Source organism: Astyanax mexicanus, chromosome 3 (assembly GCF_023375975.1).
Source record: "Astyanax mexicanus isolate ESR-SI-001 chromosome 3, AstMex3_surface, whole genome shotgun sequence".
Classification (NCBI taxonomy): Eukaryota; Metazoa; Chordata; class Actinopteri; order Characiformes; family Acestrorhamphidae; genus Astyanax; species Astyanax mexicanus.
Genome location: NC_064410.1, coordinates 22,235,728 through 22,256,713, shown reverse-complemented (window position 1 = coordinate 22,256,713; position 20,986 = coordinate 22,235,728). Strand labels below are relative to the sequence as shown.

General features: G+C 35.5%; 2 protein-coding genes across 7 annotated transcripts in view; one reads left to right on the top strand and one right to left on the bottom strand.

The window, feature by feature from the left end:
- The window catches only part of znf384a (zinc finger protein 384 a), a 20,839-nt gene extending 8,957 nt beyond the window's left edge, over nt 1-11,882 (bottom strand). For 2 of the 5 annotated variants that reach the window (XM_007253084.4, XM_022682986.2), the window contains exons 1-8: nt 11,738-11,882; nt 8,545-8,612; nt 7,846-8,125; nt 6,689-6,811; nt 6,070-6,108; nt 2,864-3,030; nt 1,553-1,629; nt 1,046-1,270 (exon numbers count right to left, since the gene is read on the bottom strand). In XM_007253084.4, the coding sequence (XP_007253146.2) occupies nt 1,046-1,270; nt 1,553-1,629; nt 2,864-3,030; nt 6,070-6,108; nt 6,689-6,811; nt 7,846-8,125; nt 8,545-8,607 (974 nt within the window). In that variant the 5' untranslated portion in view covers nt 8,608-8,612; nt 11,738-11,882. The other 3 variants (XM_015606833.3, XM_049476200.1, XM_022682985.2) reach the window with 3 other exon arrangements.
- On the top strand, nt 10,109-20,986 carry kifc1 (kinesin family member C1). 2 transcript variants are annotated; one of them, XM_049476199.1, is made up of 19 exons: nt 10,109-10,236; nt 10,634-10,668; nt 12,889-13,028; nt 13,785-13,814; nt 14,646-14,726; nt 14,837-14,933; nt 15,045-15,098; nt 15,383-15,421; nt 15,552-15,747; nt 15,850-16,015; nt 16,750-16,917; nt 17,680-17,799; nt 17,941-18,225; nt 18,486-18,650; nt 19,008-19,146; nt 19,813-19,952; nt 20,041-20,114; nt 20,336-20,411; nt 20,549-20,986. In XM_049476199.1, the coding sequence occupies exons 4-19, from the start codon at nt 13,803-13,805 to the stop codon at nt 20,591-20,593; spliced, it is 1,857 nt and encodes a 618-aa protein (XP_049332156.1). In that variant the 5' UTR covers nt 10,109-10,236; nt 10,634-10,668; nt 12,889-13,028; nt 13,785-13,802; the 3' UTR covers nt 20,594-20,986. The 2 variants fall into 2 exon arrangements, with proteins under 2 accessions (XP_049332156.1, XP_049332155.1); XM_049476198.1 differs by having other exon boundaries at nt 10,110-10,236; nt 12,889-13,123.

The window sequence follows — 20,986 nt, the reverse complement described above, 5'->3', positions numbered from 1 at the left end:
CTACTGTGTTTTAGGAACTATGCCTAGTGTCAATACCTGGAAAATGTGCATGCACGAATGCATGGGAAGATGGGGCGGAGCTTCTTACAGTTTTTCTTACTTTTTGACTACAGTACTTTTTTTTTAAACTACACCAAATCACTCAGCACCATGCTAATCTACTGAGTTTGTGTTTCCCTCATGCATCTCTAATGCTTTTTAACTATTTACACTGCAGTCCCAACCATATGTGTTTCCCTCCTTTTGGTCATGTGATGTAAACAGGACATGCATTTGTTTATTCTTATCATCAACTTCCCTAAAGGGTATCGTAACATTCAAAATAGCTCAAAAAACTTCTATGCAGATATAAATGCTTTGGTTACTTAAAAAAGTATGAATTAAAAAACAAACCATACAATGTTGTTGCAGTTCGGTTTCCATATGTACAGTATGCTTTAAAACTTAAACAACACACTACATATTAGCTCAACTACAATTAGTAAAAGATTATTTTAATTAACGACAGGCACTGCATTTAGCTTCCATGTAATGGACTGGATAAGGCACTTTATATCACTATACTGTTACCACAAGCTCCAATCCCATGAAACTCATTAACAGTGTGAAAAAGTCAAGCATTATCCAGGAATGAAGCCTCCTTTAAAGCACGCACTTCACACATGCATTTCATGACAAGCTAATGATAAAAGAACCATTACTAAAATTAAAAAAATATTAGGTGGACACTATTAGGTGGACACTATGTAACGTGATTCTTGCTGAGCCCAAAACAGCAAGAATGGAGAAAGGAATTTTTCCCTTTTATGCTGTTATTTTACAAAAGAAAAATATATTTTAGTATATAGGTAGTGTGTGTGTGTGTATTTTATTAGGCTTTGTAGCAGATTACCGAAGTGCACTAATTGTAGTAATTATTCCAGTTATTCCTTGATTACTGTCACAGTATTTAGTACACTATACTTAACTCACTTACACAAGCATACACACACACACACACACATACATACACACACACAAGCATACATAAATAGGAAATCTGTACCGTGTGTGCTGCTGTAAGTGACTGAGCTGTCTGAAGGATTTCTGGCAGTAGGAGCAGGTGTAGGGCTTGGCCCCGCTGTGGATGCGGATATGCTGGGCAAGGTAGCTGGAGTTGGCAAATGATTTGGAGCAGTGGGGGCACTTGTGGGGCTTGGCTTCCGTGTGCGACTTGGCATGGATCTGCATATCCGACTTGCTGAAGAAAGTCACTGCACACATCCGGCATCTGGAGTGACATGCCAGGTTATTGAACATGTTTAATAACTATGTAACTATAAATAAAGCCATTATCAGCAAGGTCTCAGAACTTCAGAACTGCATGCAAAACAACAAAAGGTACATCACCTGTCAGTCTATAACAACAAACATATTTATAAAAAAAAGGGAAATTATCTCCTCTTAGAATTGATCCTTTTGGAAAATAGAGTGAAGCCCACGCCATCTAAAATATTACAAAAACCAAACAAATGTTCAAAGTGGAGCTTAAATAAATTCATCATTCACATACCTGTATGATTTGCTTCCATCCTTGCCTGTATGATCATCCTCATCATTAGATAGATCATAGGGGTCAGCAGTGTGGTGCTGCAAAATAAATAAATAAATAAATAAATAAATAAATTACATTGATGCAAGTCATTCTCTGTGCATAATGTTTTCATACATTCAGCTAAAATAAATGGGGCACTAATTAGCAAGCAGTTAATTACATTATAAGTGTATTAAACACGCTGATAAATATGATTTGGAATTTTTGGCTTAGATAATTGATCAACTTTAGCTGTTATATAATTATTTTTTTGTGACGATTCTTTAAACTAGGGGTGTCACGATTTCGATATTTAATCGAGATCAATCAAAATTATTTCATGGTCTCGAGCGTCGAAGTCAAAAAGAGGATCGACAATCCCTCCCTCTAAGCTACACAAGCACGCGTGTGCGCTACGCAAATGGCGCAGCACGCTCCGCAAATGGCGCAGCACACTGTAGCCGCAGTCATTGTGACTGCTCAAAGAGCAGCCCTTTCTCCAGAGAATGTGGACATTCTCATCTTCTTAAAGAAAAACTTGAAAATATAAAAATAACAGTTGTTTTGTCTAGCCTCAAATATGTTAATAGTTTTGGTACCTTAAGGAGCATCTTTCTCTCAGATAAAGTTAATAATATACTTTTGTTAAAGAAAAAAAAAACTGGTCATTCTCAGGGACCGAAAAAGTCTTATTTTTCATGTTTAACTGTTATAGTAGGATAGAGTTCAGTTTGTTAAAGCTCTAATCGTTCTATTATTTTGTACATAACGGTTCCTGTTTTTCTTTTATTATTTATTTTATGTGCACACTGCTGCTACCAAAAAAAGCCACTAGATGGCATTACATATATATCTTAATTAAATTATTTAAATTTGACCATTAGTGCCTAATGTGGTGTATTACAGATCACTTGTATCACTTTGCATCACTTATATCAAGCCCACCTTTTGAAATAAGATATTGTAAATTTGATTAATCAAACCAATGACTGACTAATCTAAAACTGGCCTAGGCCTCTCTGCTGTAAAAAAAAGAAAATCGAAAATCGAATCAAATCGTGACCCTAAAATCGGAATAAAAATCGAATCGAGGATTAAGAGAATCGTGACACCCCTACTTTAAACATATACTAAATTAAACTTTAATTATATGATTTATTATATTTTGTGTAAAGGGAGATAAAGACTTTGTCTTAGCTGTGAAACCACAAAATTAATAGTAAAATAAGGATTACAGAAATTTGTTTAACTTAACATACATTAAAAGCCAGATACTCCAAAAACACTTGCCTGCCCTCCAGCAGCCAGGTGGGCAAGAATTAATGCATCACTTCCTGTGGGCAGTGTGTGTGCAGTCACAGGACCCACTCTGGGCACCACCGATTTCTTCTTTCTGCCTCGCTTTGAGGGCGTAGGAATAGCCACTGCTGGCTGAACACTGCCATCCTCTTTCTTATCTGGGAAGGAAATAAAAAGTAAACAAAACAAAAGAAAAAGGAAAGAGTATGTTTGAATGAGTATAAATAAACTCCTGTTGCACTAAAGAATAACTTTCAGAAGCCTCCAGAATATTGTATTTAGTACAGCTTAGATCACAATGGAGACACAGATCTACAGACCTCTGTCTAGATCAAGAGGGTTTGGTTCTACTACTATAGCAAAAATGTTCTGGGAAAGTTTTGTCTTTTGTACAGCTCATCACCTTGATCCAGTTTACACCTTGTGTCTTTTTAGTATCTGGATTGTACCTTGATGAGATTTTAACCACATGCGTTTCTACTTGGGAGATGTGGTTGCTGAATGTGTCTTGGGCAGGCATGTGTGTTCACATTGTTTAAACATGTGACTCAAAAACCTCTCAGACCATCTTCTGGAGTGGTTTGCATGATCGGATTTGTGTCGGATTTAAATGCATCTTGAAGGTGTTTACACTTGTACTTTTATATGGTAGATGTAATCCTGATACTAAAGATGCAGTAAATGTAAAAGTGTAACAAGGTCTTGGTATGGGGTTTTAAATGATATCAGGTTAATGCAAAGTAGTGTTAAAAAAATTAGTTTTAGCTTGTGTTTAGCAGTCACGCTTTAGTGACCTTATTATTCAATAGATCCAGGAAAAATAAACAAACAAATAAAAGAAATTTTCTTAACTGACTGTAATTTGATAAATAAACAATAATACATATTAAAAGTTTTTTATTACTGTATTTGGGTCGTTTTGTGTTTTTCCCTTCTTATTAAAGCATCTTAAAAGAGAGCAGATACAGATTAAGTTCTGATACTCATTATTTTTTTAGCCAGCGAATAACTGCCCACCGAAAAGTGGAAACTTATTAAAATAATTTTAACCATGCATAATTTCTGCTTAAATACATGATTTACTGAAGGTAAATAAAAGCATACATGTGAGGGTCATCTATGTGTGATTAATGTTCCAACCATTCTGATTGCTGGCACCTATAAATCTGGTCTTACTTTGATTTAATGTTGTAAGTTATTTTTGGTACCTTTTCTAGGGTAACAGAACTTTTATCGATGTATAAAACATATTTAAAATGAAATAAATAAACAAACAGTCTTAACATTTTGCCAAAGAAATTATTAATAATATTTTATTATTTAAAAATAAAAACATGCAAATTTACAACATGCAAAGGTCAAGATGGCAATTTTTATTTGTGGACCTCATGGACTGTGGGCTAGCCACATGAGCATGATAGAGTAATGACAGAAATAAAGGGCAATGTACGCATTAATTACTATGCAATCATTATATTCAATCAGTTAATGTGTAGAACGACATGATCTGTGTAGTAATGGTGTTAAAGAGTGTTAAAAATCATGAAAAAAATATGATTGTATATGACCTTACTAGTTATGTACCTACTGTCAGGCAGGAGCAGTGGAGCTGTGTTCTCTAGAATAATGGTGCTACAACCTGTACTTTTGTGATGAGTTTGGGAATGACTGTAGATGCTTCAACTGAAATCAGCTGTGCTGCCATTTTTGGACTGTAGGGAGGGATAGATTCCAGCCACATTGGCAGGTGTTTAACTTCAGTTTTCACATACATATTTCCAGACAGTGAAATGACTTACTTTTTATTGATCTGACATGGTTTTAAATCCCTTTTCAGACACAAGTGTAAATAAAATCCATTCCTCTGAATACTTAAAAAAATGTGGATCTCACCACAATGATACCACAAATGAATTGCCTGAGTAATTAAACTGAAGTGTAGACATTTAAGAGCTTTAATTTTAGCAAGCTGAGACATTAAATAGATTAGTTCTTCTTTGGTATTTATATAATCGTTTTTTACACCTTTATTTATAAAAGTCTTCACATTGATCAGTAAGCAGTTGTTGTTTTTATGTACAGACCAGAACTAAAACCCTGGAAAGTTAATATACCAATACATTTCTTCATGATGAACAGAATTACCACCAAAAATAGATTGCAGTTTGCTTTTATTCTTTAATTATAACTAAACCCTTTACACAGTGCTAAGTTACTATTTGGGGCATTATGCTTTCTTCTAAAGGAATTTGAGGTATTAGCACTCCCTGCTGGGCTGCCATGATCACACAAGGGTTTGGAGTCTAAAAAAAGCCATAACTGGACTCTCTAATAGATCATCTGAGATGCAGACTAAATGTTAACACAATATACATATTGTCATACTACAAACACACTCTCGATCCCGCTCATCCATTTCAATTAAAAAAGTCAAGTGTAAACTTAGTAACACAGGGCATCTTCAGAAACCCCGAAATTCAAACTTTTTAAAGCCACTCCAAATGTAATTTAAAAATATTCATGTCATTTTTGCCTAAATTGATTCTGATATGCTATATACTGCATGAAAAAAAACTTGGAAAGGAAATACACTGGCCAAGATTCTAAGATTCATGGATTCTGAAATCAACATTCAACATACATGGTCAGCTACAAGCACTTACATGAATATAAAAGGCCTTTAGGCAGGTTTTTCTGGAACGAAAGCACCACTGAATGAAAAATCGAAGCTTTAGTTTTTGTTGTTGGGGCTTTTTTTGACCACATGTTGAAATTAAAACATTGCACCAAATTTGTATTTTTCAGTATAATGTGCACTCATTATTCCTCCGAAAAAAACATAATAAAAAAAAGCACTAAGAGCACAATATTGCAGTAATATTGGTGATAATGATAAAAGCACCACAAATATACATGTAATGGGGAGCAACTAGTCCGTGATGATAGGCCCTTAAATCAATATACTTATTAAATGACTACATACATTGTAAAATGTTTTTAGGCAACACACCATGAACAGAAACAAAATTAAAATACATGAAATAACCTACATGGTCAGGATAATAATATTTAGAGCAAATCTTTTTTGATTCTTTTATTATAAGTTGCCTGTGTGGTGTGGAACTAACAATGTAAAATATCTATTCTGTTCTATGTTAACCGAGTGTGTGTGTGTGTGTGTGTGTGTGTGTACTCACTGTGGTTGTGGAGGTAGAGGGAAGGGGGCCGTCTGGCCTCTGATAAATTGAGAAAAGATCAAAACACGCTCAACATAAAGTGCTTATTCCCTCCATGTTCCCTCCCTTGCCTTTCTCTTTATTTTTTCACAATTTAGCTAAACAAAATAAGATAGATGTGAATGCAGTGTGTATACGTTAGAGTGAAATGAAATGATAGCAATAACTACTAATGTACAATCACTTTTTTAGAACAAATATAAATATTGGGAATATTGGTAAAATGAACTACCTCCATAAATGTTGCAAACAATGTATGTTAAAGTATAGCAGAAAAAAAGTTGAAAGGTGAGTTGAAAAGGATATAGTCCTCTAGCTTGTTTGATGTTAGTTTACCGTTTTCCAAATACTCATGCATTATAACATTTTATTTATTTTATTAGACATGTGTATTTTATGCTTTTAAGGTTACATTTGAGCTGCATGCTTGTGAGATTTAAGAAATACAGAAAATACACACTCACTGACTAGTGCACTTTCTGACTAGTGCACTAATACCAAAGTACAGGGGCAGCAAATTAACAACATGAATCAGAAAGGATTCTATAGCTGGACAGTGACAGGTAGGATAGATGTTTACCTGTGTTTGAGGGATGCAGTGCAGACACTATCATGGTGGTGGCAGGAGGTCCAGTAACAAAAGACTGAGAAGAGGCCGGAGGAGTAACCAGAGTGCCCTGGGGAGTGGTAATCACTAACCCAGCTAAAAGAAAGAAAAAAGACCTATAAAATCACTAATTTAAACAACACAAAAAATAGTGCATTCTAGGAATGCATTGTAGCTTGAGCCAACATTAATGAAACAATGGATTTTCAAAACAAGCCAAGACTTGCGGTGAGTTATGAGAAGGATCCGTCCATCATGCTTAACAGTTGGGAAGCTGTTTCTTATATGAAATTGTGAGATATTTTTTTATCTATATCTGTGCTCAGAGTGATATTTTAACTTCAACACTGCACAGGACTTGTTTCTAAAATATGTTTGATATTTGCATGTGAACCAAATTCCTAAAAAGCTAATTTGACACCTTGGTAAAACAGATTGCACCTCCTGGTGTGCCGCTTTTGTACAGCACAGGCTTGAAAAGAATGCTAATATTTGGGTTCATGCCTTATTTAAAGCAACATTATGCTGCTTTTTTTTTTACCATCATCAAAATCATGCAAAAGCTACAAGGGCTCATATAGCCAGAGTCAGTAACTGCACCAAATACGTTTGGCAAAGTGAGAAGAATAATGCCCGCAGGAACAAGAACAAAAACCTGTAGTATTACTGTACTGAATCAGTCCACATACTTCCTTTACACAAGATACCAGTTCTGTATTTCTTTTTGTAAAATAAATGTCAAAGCATGTCCTTTATGGGTGGCTTATAGCGTCCACTTCCCAACTGTAGGGGGATTCAGGAGCAAAAAAAATCAAATTCTCACATAATGCTGCCTGAAGTTTACATTAACCATACCTACTGACAACAGGTCCCTACATTTTTGAATGTCACAGAATAATTCTGAATATCTAGGTGGTTAAAAAGCTATTGAGAGTTCAGATTAATTCTCCCGTAACATCTACAGTGAATCTAGGTTCAGGAATATTTCCAGGTTAAATACTTGCACCATGCATTAAGGAATACTTTGCTGTGATCTGTGTTGTAAAAATGTATGAATAAAAGCTTTAATGTTACTTAAAAATGTGTGTAGCATATAATTGTTTAAACATGAATAAAGGTGATGCACTCACCTGCGGTCATTATGCCTGTAGAGGGAACGGGTACTACCGTTATGTTCTGTGAGGAATGAGGAGGGTGCAGTTGTGCTCCCAACGTACTCATTTGTGGCCCTCCTGCACCTCCTCCTTCCTGCTTGGGCACCCTGGTAGTTGCTCCAGCATCCATGTTGGCGGGACCAGGAACCGTAAGTACAGCCGTAGGGTAGTGTGCGGAAGAAGAGTGAGGGAAGGAGCCACTCTTGTCCGGCCCCAGCTGCTCTTTCATCTTGTTCAGAAACATGGCGTTCTCAATCTAAAAACCATGAGTAGAAAGGCATGTGGAAAGTACGGAAAAAAGAGGGAAAATAGAGGGGAAGGTGTGGAGAAGACAACAAAAAAGAAAACAAGAACATGAAGTAAGAGACAGATGCAGAGAATGAGTGGTTGGATGAATATTAGGGAGAAAAAGGGAGAAAGAGCAGCAAGGAAAGAATTATTTTCTCTTTGCAGGTGGGCAGTGTAGTGTCTGTCAAACTTTCACATGGTTCAGGGGAGGTCTCGTTTTAGCCATCCCATATCCGGCTATGGAGCATATATTTATATAGACAGACAGACAGATAAAAAGATTATTTTTTTTTTACTTTTTTTTTTATTTTTGTATTTGTTCTTTAAGCATGATGTCTCCTAGACAATTATGTACTGTACAAGAGAGTCCAATAATAAGGTTTCTACCTGTCCTTGCACAGTTGGAACGGGAGACCAAAAGTATGATGAGTTGAAATGGGAATCTTCCATTATTTCTGCAATTGAAAAGCAACATTACTAGTAAACACCCATTCTGCTTTAGCTGCAGTTGTGAAACTGAGCTCTTGCCTTTTTCATGATTTCCTTGGTGGTCTTCCTTTGCTTGGATTAAAAGTCAGACACCCAAGCACACCAAACAAGGCAAAACGCATAATTTTGAAAACATCTCTGGAAGAATTCTGTGTCCCATTTTTGTGTCTTCACATGCATTTCTTCCTAAATAACAAGTAACAGCATTCAAACAAGGAAAGTGTATAATATAATATATACACACATATGCATGTTTTTTGTGTAATACATATTACACAAATAATATATTTACACACATATGCGCAATCATGCAAAAAAACAGGACACCGCATAAAAACATATTTTACATACTTAAAATTTCTAACAATAGAAGCAAGTGCACAAAATCAGCTGCAGACAATTTTGGAGAAGTCAGCCTTATTTAAAGCTGTCTTACGTATAGTTGTGAACTTCTTGGGTAGCCTGAATGACAGTTAATAAAAAGCTCACTTTGACTTTCACTTAAACATCAGGCATTTATTTTTTGGCAAAAAATTTGCCAAAGTTATTTTTACCATCAAGATGAGTTTCATTTATAAGTGAATTCCAAAAACATGGAACTACCATCAGTAAGAGGGATGCCAGGAGAAAAAATATCAAGAACTTCTGGAACCATGTGCTTTGGGCAGAAGAATCTTTTAAATTAAATATAATTATACATTTAATTATTTGGGCAGGCTAACTGAAGACATGTTTGGCACAAACCAAATGCTACACTTAAAATCTGTATTGTATTAAAGGATTGTTTTAAAAAACAAAAACAAAGAAACATCACATAGCTGAAAGAATTCTGCATAGATGAATGGAAAAACCTTCTCCCAGTCAATGCAATTGTGGGAAATACCAGATATTAGGGAACAAGCTGTGCTAAAATTGTCCTCACAGAAAATAGGATTTTAATTCATTCATTTTATGTGTCTACATTTACTTTCCAGTATTAACCCTCTATGGCATGAATTACATGTTTAGGGAGGAAAAATATCGTTTTTGGAAGCTTGGGCGACCTTGTGGAGATAAACTTAAATTTAGATTTTGACTTTTGATATAAAGCTTATCATTTGAATCAGTTGTTTCAGCACAAGGGAGTACATGAAAAATCACGATTCATCGTTTCATCATGATTAAAATAACAAAAGTAGACTAACTGCACAAAACAAACAATAAAACATTGTTTCAGTAATTTTACAATAAGAATGTTAGACATATTCTTGCACATAAACCCCATCCGGACAGGATAAGGTTCAAAAGCATTTCACACTTCTACACAGTGATAAAACTCGTGCGTCCAGACTGCAATTGAAAAAAACAGGAGGACCAGCGAGTTTTTTGGCTTTTTCGGTCACATGACATCGCGTTCAGTAGCTCCTCAATTTCGACTCACTGTTGTGTTTCCGTGGATCTCCATGGAAACATGCGCCCAAGCTGCAATAACAGTGGGTGGCAGTGGACAAATAGCTATTTTATTAAACACAAGGTGACAAAACTGTGAGCTGTGAGTCCGGACAGGACTAAAATTACCAGAGGACCACAGAGTTCAGCGAAAAACAGCAGGTAATTCAGCTAGTAATTTTCTCAGAGGACGTCTGAGATAAATAAAAAAAAAAACAGACATGGTCATTGTGGACGGGAATAAAATCACAGAGGACCCCCTATCAAAGAGAAAAATATGCCATAGAGGGTTTAGGTTACCTAAATATCAAATGTCAAAATGTTGAAATATGATAAAAACAAGATATATTTTGACTGCATGCAAAACTAAAGTGCAAATATTTGTTATGCATGCGAAACATAGTAGATTATGTGTAGAAATGCAGACTGGGCGTTACCTGACTTAATGACGAAACCTGACAATAGAATATGAGAAGGACACGTAAGCTTCGTCTAGATGTATATTCTCATTAAATGTAATTGTGTTTAGTCAATGATAGTGTTTTTCTTCTAATTTAAGAAGCAGTGAAGGACTGTTACGGTTACACAAGTTAGGTAAGCATTCTATTTACCGGCGAGTGAGAGAGAGCTCCCCACTACCATCCACACACTAGAGGTGGGTAAGCCAGCTCCACAAAGTAAAAATCCATGCAGTTTGTACAAAACCCTGGGTTGGATTTTTACTTTCTGGAGCTGGCTTACCCACCTTACACACACACACACACACACACACACACACACACACACACACACACACCCTCTGCAACACTGTAAATACGCTTCAAAACAAAAGCTAAGCCAGCTAGCCTCCGTCAGTCTCCACAAACCTTCAGAAATACTGATAGCTATGAATATCTGCGTATTTCTACAGGCAGGTTTTCTTAGCTAACATTAGTTGGGTTAACGTTAGTTATTTTATAGTTACCTATACACTCAATCAGTCTCTCATACTTTACTTTGATCCCAGGGAGTGTTATCTTCTGTCTTTACAGACCCAAAGAACAAGTTATGTTCTTTTTCATTTTGTGCAGCAGGGCACAAAAATAAATGTACACCAGAACTGAGAGCACCAAATGCTAACTAAACAAGCTAAATAATAGGAGGGACATGAGTCTAGGAGGAACACTTTTTATTGTATTTTATTAACCTAGCTTAGCTAATTAGCTACTCCATGTAGCACTCGTATAATGCACTGAGTGTCTGTATTTGAATGACCAACGGCCTTAAAAACAATACGTGCATTAGCTAGCTATTTTAACGCTAGCTAACGATATCTGAGCTACACAGCCAGCCTCCATTAATATTTTAGCTTTTGTTAACTAGCCAGCAAAATAGGAACGCCATTAAAAGCCATGTACAAGTAAACTTCAACTTGAAACTATATCGCCCCATGCCGCTCTCGGTCTCTCCGGTTAGTCTGACTGTGAAAATAAAAAAAGGAAAAAAAAAAGCTCGAGGATAAAAAAAAAAACGAACGGTGAAAAAACGTCGACGCCAATGCCCCTAGCGAGAGACGCAGCTTCATGCAGACTTCCGGCTGGCGAGACAGAGGAGAAGCGCCCGAGTGAGTTGCTCAAATTCAGAGTAATTATTTAAAGTCGCCTCCTAACTCTGGGTTAATTACCGGTGCTGGTGATTTCCTCTCAATCCCGCTACTCCCCGGAGCCGGAATAGTTCGAAAACTTCGTCCAAATCCGCCCGAACCCTCGGATTCACCAATTTTTTTTCCTGTTTTTTTTTTCGATTTTTTTTTCCCTCTTGTGGGGCTGTCCGACTGTTCTCCGCTACACTTCCGGTGAATGAGGTCAAATTATAAAATGGGTATTTTAGAGACGCTAAAACGACTTCCGTCATGTAAGGTCATAGAGTATATTTTGTCTCCAGTATGAAAGAAACATTGTGCTGTATGTAACATTACAGAATTAATAATTATTAATTAATAAACACAAATTGAATGCCATTTATTGTCGTGTCATTTTTATGTATATACACACTACCGGTCAAAAATTTTAGAACACCCCCATTTTTTCCCTTTCTTTTTGGCATTTAAGCTATTCAGATTCAGTCAGTAGCCAGAAATGGTAACTTCAAAATCCATTGTACAAAATTGTACAAAAGATTCTTTAAGCATAACAAACTAAAATATGGAAAAAATAATAATTTTGTAGTGTTGAAAAATATTAGTATATTGTAAAAAAAAAAAAAAACAATTATTGTTAAAGAATGAGGGGTGATTTTTTTTAGCAAACAATTGGTTTACAGCTTACAGCTGGTAAGTAGCAATGGAAATAAATGGAAATTTGTAAATTGATTTTAGAAATATAATTTACAAAGCCTTTTTCTATAGTAAAGCAATATTGAAACAGATCGTATTACTGCACTCTGTACTGCAGCATTTACCCAACACGGCGCACAGCACATTCAGACTTTCATCATAATAATTAAAAAAAGATTTAGAAAACACAGATAAATTTTTTAACTATTCAAAATAAACAGATGATGCCAGGGTGCAGTGAGTATGCGACATATGGCAACATAGTAATTAGACTAAGTTTCAGTTTCAGCAGTGAAGAGGAGCTTTGACCTGTAGTGTTTTTTTTAATACATGTTTCAAAATTGTGTCTCAGAGTATGTATTATTGTGTGTCTGAGAATTAATCAGATGGATAGGGCAGAAAAATACGTTTATAAATACACTATGTAACACATAAACAAATAACAGTTCATTAGTTAGCTAACTTGAATGAAAAACCTAAATACACTTATTTTGTTCTAGAGAGCCCCTGTCGAAATCCAGCAGGGTTCCTTCTCATCCCACATCAGTACAGAGGGGCAGGGCACCAGCGCCCTGTCTCCGCCTTTGGGCGGGGCTATTCTCTCTTTGCCGTCGGTTGGTTTTGATTTGACCAATGAGAGGTGAGCTTAACAGCGGCAAACATTTTGAATTTCAAACGGATTTGAAAACACTCGGATCTGGGTTTCGTGTTTTGCTTCGGGACGGCACCGCGCTGGTGAGTTAGGAAGAATTAATGTATTTTAAGTTTAAATAGTTATGTTCACATATTAGGGTAGTTAACGCTTATAAAAACGGCTAAATGTGTATAGTACTAGCCCTGACTTTAATGGTGTTATATTTGCTATATTGGCGTAATTCAGCTTGCTAAGCTAGCTAACGTTAGGTTAGCTAACCGCTCACTCTAGCTGCATAGAGAGCTGACTAATCTTTTTTTTTTTTTTTTTTTTTTTTTAGCGGTTAATGATCTTCAGTATGTTTTAACTTACGTTACTGTCGTTACTAACGAAGTAACCATATTTTAACGCCAACCAGTCCAACCTAGCGTTATTTACCAATCTTGATAGTTAACGTTACTTAACTACACAAGATAGGATAGATAGGTAAAGTGTAAATTATTTTGTTGATTTTGTCAGTAAATAATAAAACACTGATAATTGGACTCTCTATGTTCAACATCTATTAATTACCTAATTTACCCACTGTTTACTCTCGCCGGATATCGCTTTTTTCTATGTCCTGATCTACAGTAGGGGTAGGAGCGTTATTTGACTAGCACGACTAACATTAACATACTTAACGATAGCTAGCTATATCTAACCTTTACAAGGCAGTTAACTTCGATTTGTAACTTGTTTGTGAATTGTTTTTGTTTTAAGATAATCCTGCCCTGTTACATGAACAAAGAGGTGAGTGAACTTCTTTTCTTACCCAGACATAGGGCTGATCAGTATGGTAAAATATTGTATCACATTCTTTAAAGACATTTCCTGTAAAACACAGTATTTATTGCGCTAATGTTACACACTGACACACATCCTAGCTGCATCAGGATAAGCAGAATCATAAACACATTTACTAGTTACTAGCAGTTATGTAACTTAGTTAAAGTTGTTAGCTAACTTATTGAACAGGACAGTTATGTTACACTCTTTGCAATGAAATGATATTGATGACTAATGATATTTCCACAATATACTGTGAAAAGCATTTTACGTATCACAATACCAAAACTTACCATCCTGGCTGATTTCTATGGGTAAATAACATCCCAACATTATTCTTCCATTGCCAAACTGTTCTTGTTTAACCATTTTCTAGTATAAATAATTAGCAAGCTTATATCTGCTCTACTAAAATGGCCCACCACCCAAATCACAACAGTGGACCTGTACTGTGTTTTTTTTGTTTGTTTGTTTTTGTTTGTTTAATTTATTATTATTTCATTTCCTTCCCACATTGATTGGCAGAGCAATGAACGCCTGACCTAAAATAATGGCCAATGAGTTTTATGAACAATTGCACTCCATTAGCTGCCATCAATACTTTTTACAGTCTGATCCACTGTTGTTCGGAGTGTATCTGTGGAAGTGTGATTAGGATGGTCTAAACTGCCGTGTTCATACATATTCTAGTTTATTCTGTAATCTGTGCACTTAATTTTAACGAAACAGCAACAATATTATCCCCACTAAATTAATATTAAAATTAATTTGATATCACTTATGTTCCTTCTCCAGAATATGTCTCGTTTACCGGTCATATCCGGGAAACGGCCTTTTGGCAGCACCACAGATTTAGAGCACCAGCAGCCTGCACTGGTTTGTTTTTTGTATTTATCTATACAATAATTTAAAAAATAATGTTATGCATTGTTCTTGGTTATTATTTATTTTAAATGTAATTATTTTGAATTTGTGCATATAAATAGAAGAAACAACGGCAGATTGAGACTGAGGCATCTCAAAAGGTTAGACCTGCTTACAGTGTGGTGCCCCCTCGACGTCCGGTGCCAGCCAAAGCAGTCAGTAAGTGATCAGTTAGCTAGTCTTGATTTTTATTTTAGTGCTTTTTTAATGCTTTCTTTGTCTTGTTTTGTAAAATCAGCCATATAAATCATACAGATTCTTGTTTTACAGCTAGACCTCTTCGTCCAACTGGAGCAGCTACAGTGGCATCAGCTCCTGCGAGAGGTTGGTTCTGTTGTGCTTGCAATATATGGTCTCTAACAGTATTGAAGTACCTGTGTCGCATATTTTCACTGTTTGTATATTGACAGTTATCCAGAATATTGATTAATAGAATTTTATATTCCTTAAAATGGCTTAGTGGAATCAAATCACTGAGATTGAGTCCACCGATGTATCAAATGATTTGCTTCCCTACTTAGATGCAGGATTTCTCATACTAGTGAAACAGTAATCAAGAAATATTATAAAGCTAACCTATATTTTATTTTATTGTTTTATTTTTTTAGGCGACATAAAAAAAACTGCACCTGCAGCAGTTGCTAAAGGTAGGAATTGTGGGTAAAAACCACACACATCTTTCTTTTATAATAGCATTAGGTTTGTGATTAATCTAGCTAAACATTTATTTTTCTTTATTTTTAAAAAAGACTCGCATATTTTTCCATTCTTAAATAGGTGTGGGAGCATCAAAGAGACCAGCATGGGACCTGAAGGGGAAGGTAAGCGACATGGAGAACAAAATCCACAACTACCAGAGTCGAATGAAGTCTGTTAACCAGGAAAACGAGGGCCTTAAAGATAAAATTGCAAAGGCCCAGAAAAATGAGGCGGAGTTTCAAGAGGAGAATGTGAAACTAATGCTGCAGCTAAGGTATTGCCCTTTTAAAGTGCAGTAAAATGTATGATTGACTTCTGTAATGTGGTTGTAAAATTAGATTAACATTCTGCTTTTTCTTAAATTATTACTTTTCAGGAAAGTTGAAGAGCAATATTCTCAATTATTAACTGTTAAAGATGACCTGGAGAAGACTATTAAAGAGAGAGATGACCTGCTGAAGGACCTGAAGATGCTAAGAGCTGAACATGATGTTCTGCAGAGGCTCAGAGAAAGTCTAGACACTGAGCTAAACAATGTGCAGGTAGGCCAGTCATGATAATCACTTACATTTTTCTGATGTATTGTCCCAGAATAATTGCAATAATTTATTTGTCAATGGTAATATAGTAGCATAATTTATTTTAGTGTTGCCTTTAGTGGGCAATACACTTTTAATTATTAAGCAAATTCAGACATTGGTATTATAATCTAAATTTATTTAAATAGCCTAGATAAATAAAATGTACACAAAACAACAGCACTGTTTACACAAGGTCAGCGTTCCAGCTTATTCATATTATTGGGCTCTCCTGGCTGCGTAAACACAAAGGACAATGATGTTATGTCCATATATTGTTTAATATGTCAATAACTTAATTAGAGAGACTGGCCTGTGTGTAAGCATGTCATTAATGTAACCTAAGCAGCTAATACTCTATGAAATAAAGAGCAACATCTTATTTTGCTATTTAAATGTATGGCTAAGCCCACAACAAAACAGATAAGAATGGGCGATTTAAAATATTTATAAGGCTACTCTTATTTCCAGTCTTAAGAAAAACATACAATTAAAGTAGTCTTGTTGTCTCCTAATCATGCAGTCATTAAATCCGAGTCGACCTGTAGTCAATCTGTTTCCTGGCAGTTGAAATGTTTAGTGATTCTCTGGCACAAAAAGTGGAGCTCATGCATGTTCAAGGTCCATAATCTAATTTCTGTCATGTACTGATGTGTGTTTACATTCATTAATGCATGCATTCATGTTGTGTATTTCAGAGCCAGCTTTCTGTTCAGACATCTGCTTTGAGCCGTTGTCAGAACAGTCTGCGGGAGAGTCAGGAGACAGTAAAAAGCTTGGAAGAAACCACAGCCCGGCAGAAGGATGAGCTCCACTATGGTGAAATGGAACGCAGAAAATTGCATAACACTATCCAGGAGCTAAAGGTAAACTGAGCATGTATGATAACAGAAAGAACTCAAGACCCTGTTATAAACTTTTAGGGGTTTCGGTTGTTTGATGTGTTTACACTGCTGTAATATGTGGCTCGAAGGTGGCTCAGACCCACTCCACCTGAAGTGGTTTGAATCTGTTCTAAACACGTTTCGAGTGTTTTTACTTGCATTTTTATGTGGTTTGACCATAATTTTGATACTGAAGAAGCATGAAGTGAACGGGGGTAAACATCTTTTTAGAATGTTTATTTGAACAGAGGTTCTCAATCTGAGTGCGGCTTTTAACCAAAAATACATTTATTTGGTTAATTTTACAGTGATATAATGATAATGAACTAGATTGTCCGCAGTAGGCATACACTTAAATTAAATTTGAGATCTGCTTTTATATATATATATATATATATATATATAATATATATATTATTTATGGAACTTTACCATTGCATACATTTAAATACTCTATTTTCTTTTCTTTCTTTTTCTTCTGTAAGAAAACTACAACTTAAAAAAAACATTGTTTGGTATTAATTATTCAGACTTTTTGGCCAAACACTGAAATCAATTTTATTGTAATTTTACAAGTAACAAATTATTTTGGTTTGACACATATTTGATGCATTCCTACTAGATGGCAAATAAAGCACAGCTCAGTTTGCTTCATCAGTTTTGTTCACTACTAGTCATTAAAGGTGCATAATACAAGAGAATGTATTGCATTTGCTCTTTTTAAGAGTCTTGTTTTCTTTTCAGGGTAACATCAGAGTTTTCTGCAGAGTGCGTCCTCTGCTTTCCAACAAGGAAGCAACCATCCCGCACATTCAGTTACCTGCCCATGACAACAAGGCTCTAATGCTTGCCAAAATGGAGGAGGTAAACATTTTAAATGAAATTATCTTAATTGTCTGCGAAAGAATATAATGACTAAAATTTTATCAAAAAGATTGTATTAGAATACTATTGGAAGGAGTAAGCTGCTTTTGTGGTTGTATTAAAGGACATTTTCTGTCTTAGTCTCATGTAGGACGTACCACTGACACTCAAAAGTGCTACAACTTCAGCTTTGATCGTGTGTTTGGGCCACACAGCTCCCAAACTGAGGTCTTTGAGGAAATCTCCCTCCTGGTACAGTCAGCTCTGGATGGATACAATGTCTGCTGCTTTGCTTATGGCCAGACAGGCAGTGGCAAAACATTTACCATGGAAGGAGGAGACATGGATGATGTGCGAGGTGTCATTCCCAGAGCTGTTCAGCAGATTTTCAGATCTGCTAAGACACTTGAGGAGCAAGGCTGGCAGGTAATGGTGCCCACAAACATTTTTTTTGTGCTTTAGCCAATTAAATGGCGCAAATTGCACTTCTTGTAATAAAATGTGCAGTCCATGTTCTTTTGCACAACAGCCACAGTAAGCTTAGAATAAAAATGTACTCTGTATTGTGATAACATTTTATTACCATTTCATCAAATATCACCATATTGCCCACCCTTTCATGCATGTATTTAGGCTAAGAAACAATGACCTTGTCATCTTATGACATTACCCCTGTCCGTTTACAGTACAGCTTTACAGCAAGCTTTGTTGAAATTTACAACGAAACCCTGCGGGACCTGCTGTACACTGGCAAACCCAACAAGAGGCCAGAGCATGAGATCAGGAAGACCTCCAACAATGAGGTCACAGTCACCAACCTAACCTACCAAAGAGTCAACACAGAGGACGAGGTACTTACCAGTATAGTAACTACATTGATTAATAGCTGATTTGTTGCTAAATTTCTGGAAGTAGAATTCCATTGTTCTAAAAAAATTATTTTGATTCTGTACATGGATGTTTTACATTACAAAGCCAACATTAGTTACTATATTCAATGACAATGTATGTTGTTCAAATTTCCTGTTATTCCAGTGGTGTTCATGTTCATATTATTTTTTTATTATTATTATTTTGGATATTTAAATTACACAGGCACTGACCTTTTTAATAGCCCTAAGCAGCTGGCAATGTTTTTTGTTGTGAATAGCATTTTAATCTTCTTTTTTTTTCTTTCTTTCTTTTTTTTATATATATGTATATATCAGGTTTGCAACCTGATCATCTTGGCAAACCAGAACAGATCAACTGCCCGGACGAGCATGAATGACCAGTCCTCTCGCTCACATTCAATTTTTCAGCTGGACATTGAGGGAGAAAACGCTGGCCGAGGCACCAAGTGCAAGTGTAAGAATTTAACGGTATTAAGTTATTAATCCATGACTTAATTTATCCAGCATTTAGTGGAATAAATGATGGTATACATACAAACATGCTATCTGCTTATAATATTATTTGTTTAATTTCTAGAAAGTTAGATATTGTTTGTGGACCAATCAGAACTAATCTTACATTTTTGAAAGGTGAAAAGAAAACGCATTGAAATTTTGTTTACTTTAATAGCTCAACAGTGAGAGAGAAATATATAAGTACTTGTAAATGATTGTCAGTAATGAAAAATGTAGTAAAATTTAGTTATTGATTGTTGTATGTCTAGATTTCCTGTTGTAACTTTTGTGAAAGCTGGCCACTGGTCTTCATATTGCATTACCGGTGGACATCATTGTGGTTCAGTGTAGTACTATTATGAAGCAAGTAGGGCACAAATGATGGGTAGTGTTTTTAGATTGACCTTATTTCCAAAATATATTTGCTTTGAAAGGAGATTATTTCATGACTTGAATTTGCGTAGTTGTTAAAGAACATATTAACATCCGTTACCTATATATTTTAGTTTCCACTATACTATTATATGTCCACTATATTTTCTATTGTAAAGTCACAGTGGGGCTCCAAGCCACAGTGTAGGAACATGGTAAAAGCTTTGCCTGCATAATCTGTATTTTGTTTCAGCTTCCCTGTGTCTAGTGGACTTGGCTGGCAGTGAGAGGGTCCAAAAGAGCCAGTCTCAAGGAGAGCGGTTTAAGGAGATGACTGCTATTAACTCTTCCCTCACCAATTTGGGCATCGTGATTGCTGCTCTTGCGAACAAGGTTTGCATTAAAAGCTTGGGTCATGTATTTTTGATATATCTATAAGAGTGACTGTATTTGAACTAACTTACCCATTTGTTTTCTGTAGGAGAATTTTGTGCCTTATCGCAACTCTAAGCTTACCTACCTTCTTCAGGGATGTCTTGGAGGAAACAGCAAGACGTAAGACAACATTTGGTTTAGCTTAGAATGTTTTTTTTTTTATTAAGGAGATGTGTATAAAATATGTGTAGGCAAAATAAGAATGCTTTTTTTTTGTTCTTAAAAAAAAGTATACTCATGTAGAAAGCTATGGTAGTATTTTTTTTTTCTGTCAAATTGTGGTTAAATTAGTTCAAAGTTGAAAGAAAATAATATAATTTTCCTTTACTTCCTTTGTCTAGTTTGATGTTTGTTAACATTTCACCAGAAGAAGAGAGCTTCAACGAATCACTAAATTCACTTCGCTTTGCAAGCAAGGTTAGTATTTGTCTAGAGAGAATACTTTTAATTACTATTTCTGGATGGTCTGTTTTTACAGTTTACATACCTTGCTTTATAATCACATGGTAAATGTTTTTGTTTGTTCTGTAAATGTTTTTTTTATGCCATTACAGGTCAATGACTGTGTTATCGGGACAGCCACTGCCAATCGGAAGTAGCCACTTTGAATGTCTTCAGTTCCTCTAAATGATGGATTGTTTTTCAGTGTATATTTTGCATTTTAACAATTGCTTTGTATGTTTAAAAATTGCATATTCAGAATATCCAATGTTTTAATCAGCTTTTATTCCTGACTCTTCTGCTCATTTTAAAGCATATTAAAGCCAAGTGTAGTCTACTACTTTAATTTTGTTTTGATTTATTAAGATACATTTTATACCTGGAGTAATGGCTTAAAGACATTTTTGTCATCTGAGCAGGATGAATGCTTGGCATGAATAAACTTATTTCCAGCAACAGAGAAATATTTGTATGATTGTATCATAAAATTAAATTCAGCATACTGTAATACTCTTTCAGTACTTGTTATTAAAACAAACCTTTGAGTCCTT

What these genes read in the sequence shown, in the direction of transcription:
- kifc1 (XM_049476198.1), top strand. Translation starts at nt 13,022, where the DNA reads ATGAGAGGTGAGCTTAACAGCGGCAAACATTTTGAATTTCAAACGGAT. An exon ending in CCGAGGCACCAAGTGCAAGT is followed by an intron (nt 19,147 to 19,812) that starts GTAAGAATTTAA and finishes ATTTTGTTTCAG; the next exon opens with CTTCCCTGTGTCTAGTGGAC. An exon ending in CACTTCGCTTTGCAAGCAAG is followed by an intron (nt 20,412 to 20,548) that starts GTTAGTATTTGT and finishes ATGCCATTACAG; the next exon opens with GTCAATGACTGTGTTATCGG.